This window comes from Bison bison, unplaced genomic scaffold (genome assembly GCF_000754665.1).
Source record: "Bison bison bison isolate TAMUID 2011002044 unplaced genomic scaffold, Bison_UMD1.0 scf7180017864512, whole genome shotgun sequence".
Taxonomy (NCBI): domain Eukaryota; kingdom Metazoa; phylum Chordata; class Mammalia; order Artiodactyla; family Bovidae; genus Bison; species Bison bison.
In genome coordinates this window covers 2,758,871-2,766,771 of record NW_011495066.1, presented here as the reverse complement: position 1 = coordinate 2,766,771, position 7,901 = coordinate 2,758,871, and the positions used below count along the sequence as shown (strand labels likewise).

Sequence of the window (7,901 nt, the reverse complement as noted above, 5' to 3'; positions counted from 1 at the left end):
CAACACCTGGCCATTCCTGGTCACCCTCCCCACCCCTTCACTCCCCTCTGTTACACTGAGTCCTCAAAGTATGGTCCTGACCCTCCCACCAACCCAGTGAGGTTTTTAGAAAAGCTCAGAGACCCCCACCCTTAGCCCACTGACCAGGGACCCTGTGGGAGGAAGGCCTGTCTGTGATTTAACAAACCCTCCAGGGGTCTCTGGAGCTTCCCAGGTGGCTCACGGGTGAAGAACCCGCCTGCTAATGCAGGAGGTGCTGGTTCGATCCCTGGGTAGGGAAGATCTCCTGGAGGAAATGGCAACCCACTCCAGTATTTTTTGCCTGGAGGATTCCATGGACAGAGGACCCTGGGGGGCTACAGTCCACAGGGTCGCAAAGAGTCGAACACCATTGAAGGCACTTAGCATTGCAGTACATCCCTGCCTTGCTCCCCCTGGGAAGGTCCTTCCTGCGCATCCTCTTTCGTCCTCAGCAGAAGCGCATCTGGTTCAAAGTGCCTGGCCAGGCCTTTCATCTCTGAGCCCGTCATCTCTCTGCCTACACATGTGAGCATCAGGAGGGGCTTGCTGGACCAGTCTGGCTGAGCAGACCGGGAACCAAGGCACCCGCCTGCCCCCAGGCCACGTCCCAGCCTAGGCTTCCAAGGGTGGCCACGTGTCTGCCGAGGGCTTTCAGGGACACGAGATGACATCAGGGGTGGGGCGGGGCCACCTCCAGCCTGCACCTAGGGGCTGGGATGCCATTCTTCTGATTATAGCTCTGGATCCAGCTGCTGTACAGTGCCTGCTTCTGGTGGTGGTTCTGCTACGCAGTGGATGCCTACCTGGTGATCCAGAGGTCGGCTGGACAGAGGTATTCAGTGCGAGCGGCCGGGTTCTTCTGCTCTAGCTCATTGCCGGAGGGGAAGGTTGGAGAGGCCACGAGCACTTATTTCTGTAGGGTAGACACAGAAAGTGAAAGAGGAGAGCGAAAAAGTTGGCTTAAAGCTCAACATTCAGAAAACTGAGATCATGGCATCCGGTCCCATCACTTCATGGCAAATAGATGGGAAAACAGTGGTAGACTTTATTTTTTGGGGGGCTCCAAAATCACTGCAAATGGTGACTGCAGCCATGAAATTAAAAGATGCTTACTTCTTGGGAGAAAAGTTATGACCAACCTAGAGAGCATATTAAAAAGCAGAGACGTTACTTTGCCAACAAAGGTCTGTCTAGTGAAGGCTGTAGTTTTCCCAGTAGTCATGTATGGATGTGAGAGTTGGACTATAAAGAAAGCTGAGTGCCAAGAAATTGATGCTTTTGAACTGTGGTGTTGGAGAAGACTCCTGAGAGTCCCTTGGACATCAGGGAGATCCAACCAGTCCATCCTAAAGGAGATCAGTCCTGAATATTCATTGGAAGAACTGATGTTGAAGCTGAAACTCCAGTCCTTTGGGCACCTGATGCAAAGAGCTGACTCATTGGAAAAGACCCTGATACTGGGAAAGATTGAAGGCAGGAGGAGAAGGGGACGATAGAGGATGAGATGGTTGGACGGCATCACCGACTCAATGGACATGAGTTTGAGCAAGCGGGAGTTGGTGATGGACAGGGAGGCCTGGCATGCTGCAGTCCATGGGATCTCAGAGTTGGACACGACTGAGTGACTGAACTGAACTGAGACACAGTCCATCAGAACCTCCCAGTGGGCACTCCACCAAGAAATGTCTAATGCCAGCTCGTTTTTATGTAAAAGGCAGAAGGCACAATCAAAACAGCAAGGTATTCTTGCTGGGCACCTGAAACATTGTAAGTCAACTATATATATATATTATATTATATATATATATATATATATATATATATATATTAAGAAAAAATAGCAAAATATTCTCCAGGTGCCCCCCCAACCAAAATTGAGGATTTTAAAACCATGGAAATAAGTAATTCAGTAAATTTCATATTTGGAACTGGACAGATGCTAAAAAAGGATTGGCATGATTATAAAAATTCTGATGGTATCTAAAGGTATAGGAAGAAGTTCTAAGAAGTGTGTATGGATGTGTTATGCTAAGTACAGAGCCCAAGATTTCTGGTGCTGGAGAGGGGGCTGTCTAGGAGGAATTACACAGTGGTTAGTGCCTTGGCCCCAGTGGGTTCAAGTTCCTGACCCTCACTCACTCACCTCAGTCACTGAGTGACTGTTGGCAAGTTTCTGAACCTCTCTGGATCACCTGCAAGGCTTACTGACTCTGCTCCTTTGGGGGGACAGGGTGGCGTGTGTGGGTGTACAGAGATGAAGGATGGGGATGGTTAAGGATGTAAGAATGGAGGTGGTAAGAGTGTAAACTCTGCAAGGAATGATCAAGGGTGGCAGTGGAGAGAGATAGGAAGTCTCCCAGCTCTGCTGGAATGTCAGATGGCCACCCATTTCTCAGAGACCTTCTTTGTGGTTTGGACTGAGCATTAAGACCCTTGCATGTTGGGTACCCAGATGACTTCAGGAAGGACAGAGGCTGGGAACCTCTTGCTACTGGGGGAGCTAGGTCCCTAGGAGGAATTATGCCAGCTCATCTTTATAAAAGGAAGAAGGCACAATCAAAACAGCAAGGTATTCTTGCTGAGCACCTGAAATGTCCATCCCTTCTGTCAATCTTGAGAGCCTTCAGTTCAGTTCAGTCGCTCAGTTGTGTCCGACTCTTTGTGACCCCTGCAGCACGCCAGGCCTCCGTGTCCATCACCAACTCCCGGAGTTGACTCAAACTCATGTCCATTGAGTCAGTGATGCCATCCAGCCATCTCATCCTCTGTTGTCCCCTTCTCCTCCTGTCTTCAATCTTTCCCAGCATCAGGGTCTTTTCCAATGAGTCAGCTCTTCGCATCAGGTGGCCAACGGATTGGAGTTTCAGCTTCAGCTTCAGTCCTTCCAAAGGATATTCAAGACTGATTCCTTTTAGGATGGACTGGTTGGTTCTCCTGGCAGTCCAAGGGACTCTCAAGAGTCTTCTCCAATGCCACAGTTCCAAAGCATCAATTCTTCAGTGCTCAGCTTTCTTTATGGTCCGACTTGCACATCCATACATAACTACTGGAAACACCATAGCTTTGCCTAGACGGACCTTGAAAGCCTTAGGTTAAGGGAAACAAACCAGACACAGAAGGCCACATTTTTTACACTTCCACTTGGATGAAATGTCCAGAATAGGCGAATCCATAGAGAGAGATGGTAGCTGAGTGGTTGCCAGGGGCTGGGGGTGCAGGCGTGATGGAGGGAGACCCCCGAATGGGTGTGGGTGTCCTTTTATGGGGATGAACACGTTTTCAAACAGGCCTGAGGTGGGGCTTGCATGGCACTGTGGATATCCTAAATGTCGCTGAGTTGTTCACTTTAGAATGGTGACTTTGATGTTACATGACTTTCACTACTCAGCACTAAGGGGTGACAATACATACACAAGTGGGCACAGCTGTGTGCCAATAAAACTTTATTTACAAAAGCAGGCAGAGGGCCGGATCTGTACGGAGGGCTGTGTTTAAACAAATAAACAAAACAACCTCAGAGGCACAATCAGGGGGCTACTTGCTGAGAGTCTGCTCTGCATGTGTTTTACCGCCGCTCTCAGAGTGTGGGGCCGGGCAGGTGCTGGACCTGAGGTTCTGGACCTGTATTCTCTCTCCCCCAGCACCATCCTGCTGTACCACCTGATGACCTGGGGCCTGGCTGCCCTGCTGAGCGTGGAGGGTGCCCTCATGCTGTACTATCCTTCCATGGCCAGGTAAGCCGGGGCTCCCCCAATGCCTGACCCCCACGGGGCGTCCTCCTGCAGACATGCCTGGGTGCTGACCCCATGTGGGTGGGCAGGCCTTCATCCAGGATCCATGCAGCTGCGAGCACGTGCCTGGCTCCTTGAGCCAGCCAGGGTCCCCTGCTCCTGCCCATCACGTGTGTTGGGTTGGTGCTGTGCCCAGTGTGGATACAGAGCTTGCAGGGCACCATGGGTGTCCTAAATGCTGCTGAGTTGTTCACTTTACAATGGTGACTTTGATGTTATGTGACTTTCCCTACTCAGCACTAATGGGTAAAGCAGCCATAGACAATACATACACAAGTGGGCATGGCTGTGTGCCAATAAAACTTTATTGGCAAAAGCAGGCGGAGGGCGGGATCTGTACTGAGGGCTGTGTTTAAACAAACAAACAAAAAAAACAACCTCAGAGGCACAATCGGAGCTGGGGGTGCATCTCTCCTCCCTACACACCTGTGATGGCTCTCTCCTACCTGCTCTTGATTTTTTTTTAATCCTTCAAACCAGCTTCCTCTGGGCACGCAGGTGAGTTGAACATCCCAGGGCTGAGTTCCAGATGTCTGGGAGACTCAAAGGGTTGCTTTTAGAATAGCTCATTTTCAGCCTCTGCTGTCTGCACTTTTTTTTCATGTCTCCATCCTGTGCTCTTCTGAACACACGCTGGGAGATGTGGCCTCTGAAACTGTCTCAGACATTTCTTTGAGTCTGAACCCCTGCCCTTTACCATTTGTAAAACCTCAAGGTCTCTCTAAGGAGATATATTCTACATTTTAATGGAAAACTGAAAATCAGACGTTGGACACCATCTCTTGGTGATTTTAAGGTGTTGTAGACCCAGGGAGGGGCTTCCTGGGTAGCTCAGCTGGTAAAGAGTCTGCCTGCAATGCAGGAGACTCCAGTTCAATTCCTGGGTTGGGAAGTTCCCCCAGAGAAGGGATAGGCTACCCACTCCAGTATTCTTGGACTTCCCTGGTGGTTCAGACAGTAAAGAATCCACCTGCAGTGTGGGAGACCTGGGTTCAATTCCTGGGTTGGGAAGATCCCCTGGAGGAGGGCATGGCAACCCACTCCAGTATTCTTGCCTGGAGAATCCCATGGACAGAGGAGCCTGGCGGGCCACAGTCCATGGGGTTGCAAAGAATTGGACACAAATGAGCAACTAAGCACAGCACAGCACAGACCCAAGGATCAGTAGAGCATGGCCCATAGTACAGATCCGGCCCTTTGCCTGCTTTTGTAAATAAAGTTTTATTGGCACACAGCCATACCCATTTGTGTATGTATTGTCTATGGCTGCTTTATCCATTAGAGTTGAGTAGATTTGACAGAGGCCATGAGGGTTCTGAAGCCTAAAATATTTCCTATCTGTTCCTTTAGAGAAAAAGTTTGCTGACCTGTGGTGTAGACTGTTTCTCCCCATCTTTCTTAATTTCTTGCAGCTGCTCACTCAAATGTCTCCACAGTCCTATTGCTTTGTCAACTGTGACTACTTCCAGGCCTCTGTGTAGACCCCTCAAAATAATCTGCTCTCCCCAGGAGCCTTAAAAGGACGAAGACAGAGTAAGCAGCTGTTACAGAGGGATGCACTTAATCGGAAAGAGAATTTTTATCACTCACCTCCACCCATGGGATCCTGGGGCTGTTTTCATTTGAGCCCAGGTGCTCCCAGATTAACACAAGGCCTCCACCTGAAGCATTTTCATTCTCCATCATCTTATCCTCCAACATCTCCACCCTCAATCATCCCCACCCTCTATCATCTCCAATATGCATCACCTCCAACCTCCATCATCTCCATCCACCATCATCCCATCATGCCCATCTTCCATCATCTCATAGGCCATCATCTCACCCTCGAACATCTGCACCCAATATCATCCCCACCCTCCAACATCTCCACCCTCAATCATCCTCACCCTCCAACTTCTGCAACATCACATGCAACCATCATCATCTGCAACTTCCATCATCCTATCTTCTCTAACCTCCATCATCTCATCCTCTATCATCTCATCATCTCATCTTCCATCATCTCTACTCTCCATCATCTCCACCTTCCATCATCTCATCTTTCATCATCTCCACCATCCATCATCCCACCCTCCATCATCTCCACCATCCATCATTTTCATCCTCCATCAGAACCGTCCTCCATAATCTCCAGCCACCATCATCTCATCTGCCTCATGTCCACCCTCCACCATCTCCACCCTCCATCAGTCTGCCCTCCACCATCCCATCATCTCCACCCTCCATCATCCCATCATGTCTACCTCCATCTCCTCCTCCTCTATCATCTCCTTCTCCATCATTGCCACATTCCATCATCTCCACCTTCCATCATCCCATCATGCCCACCCTGCATCATCTCATCCTCCAATGTCTTCACCCTCCATCATCTCCACCCTCCATCATCCCATCATCTTCTCTGCACCTTCCATTATCTCCACCCTTCATCATTTGCATCCTCAGAGCACTGTGCAGGCTCCCACCCTCACTCATCTGTCCCTCATCATTCGAATCTCATCTTTTGCTCCTCCTGTTTCCCTTTCTCCCCTCAAGCCCTTGTAGACCATGGTTTAGCTTTCACAGCTGAAGAAGAAAGCTTCATTTATAAAAGAACGCACCATCTTCACATGGTATTGCCATCCTTAGGGCAACAAAAGGTGGGCACTGCATTGTTCATGCCTGGTTTTGTGCATTCTTCCACTTTCATCTCTGGTGTGTGCACTCCATACTGATGACAGCACCAGCATCTTTATCATGCCCCCTTCCCGGGCCTCCAGGGCTATGCCCTCCTCTGGCTTTCCCCCTCATCTGGGGTTGGACCTGAGCAACTTCTCCTTTGGATGCCCTCTCCCCCTTTGCCACTTTCTCTACATTATGCATTTGTTCAGTGACACTCCCGGCCTTGGTAACATAGCTGTGTGTAGCATACCACCATGTCCCGTTGCTGACGGACGAGTCCCCCAGCCCATCAGTAGACATTCCTGTCTTTGTTTCTGAAAAGAACCACCGAAATGATAATGGGTTACCTTGGGAACAAGTGTCCTGAGAAATAGGAAGCTCGGGTGTTTTCAGTTTTTCGAGGGCAGAGCTTGGATCTTATTGGTGATGTCAGCCAGGCCTAGAACGTAGTAAAGTGCTGAGGACCTTACCAGTCTATTGAGTGCCTTTGTCTTGCTTGAACTGTGTGTGTTTTCTTTGAAGGGGTCCCACAGGGGGGTTGTGGTGGGGGTGGGCGTCCATCATCCCAGAGTCTTTCCTGTCTTTACTTTTTTCCAAGGGGGAACTTGAAAAGTGGCCCACTTTCTGAGACAAGACAGAACTGTGATTGATCTTCCTTCTCCTTCTGTGACTTACTTGCTTGTCCACAGACATGATGAGATGTGAGTCAGGTTTCCTTCCGGCAGCCAGAAGTGATCTGTGCATTTCCCTTTGTGCTCTGGGTCCTCTTATCTCGGCTTTCAGATAAGGCAGCGGGTTATTTCAGGTAAAGCCTTATTGTTGGAGAATGCCTCGGTTTTTCTCTCCCACCCTCCCCACCAGGTGCGAGAGGGGCCTGGAGCATGCCATCCCCCACTACATCACCACGTACTTGCCGCTGCTACTGGTCCTGGTGGGCAACCCCATCCTATTTCGAAAGACAGTGACCGCAGGTAAAGGGCAGGGAAGCTTCCCTGGGGATGAGGCCACGGGGATGAGCCCCAGGACTTGGGCCCCAGTCATTACCTAGGATCCCTGACCTCATCTGTCATCCTGCAGAGACGAGCAGAATGAAGTTGGGGAGAGTGAGTGGGTTTACATTAGTGACAGGGAGCAAGCCTGCTCAGTCACAGCTAGATGGTCTTTGCCAGCATGCGTTAGCGCACAGCCCAGGGACCTGTGGACTTTTTCCCTTCTACCTGGACTCATCCTGGGTCTATTCATGGCGTGCCCCCAAAGACCCAGTGTCCTTGAAAACTGGCGGAGGGGGAGATGGGAACAGGAGAGGAAAGGAAAGGTCAGCCGTGGGCGAGGGGTGGAGATGGACAGGGCTGTCCCCGGTGGCGGAGGGGCTGGCTCCCCCCGTGCTGTCTGGGCCCATGTCTTCTCCCAGCTGGGCAGGAAGCAGGA

General features: G+C 50.3%; 1 protein-coding gene across 1 annotated transcript in view; it reads left to right on the top strand.

Moving 5' to 3' along the window:
• GPR143 (G protein-coupled receptor 143) overlaps positions 1-7,901 on the top strand; it is a 30,130-nt gene that overhangs the window by 8,724 nt on the left and 13,505 nt on the right. The window contains exons 3-6 of the mRNA XM_010829902.1: positions 204-225; positions 759-853; positions 3,663-3,755; positions 7,335-7,444. Of these exons, the coding sequence (XP_010828204.1) occupies positions 204-225; positions 759-853; positions 3,663-3,755; positions 7,335-7,444 (320 nt within the window). The remainder of the gene's footprint in view (positions 1-203; positions 226-758; positions 854-3,662; positions 3,756-7,334; positions 7,445-7,901) is intronic.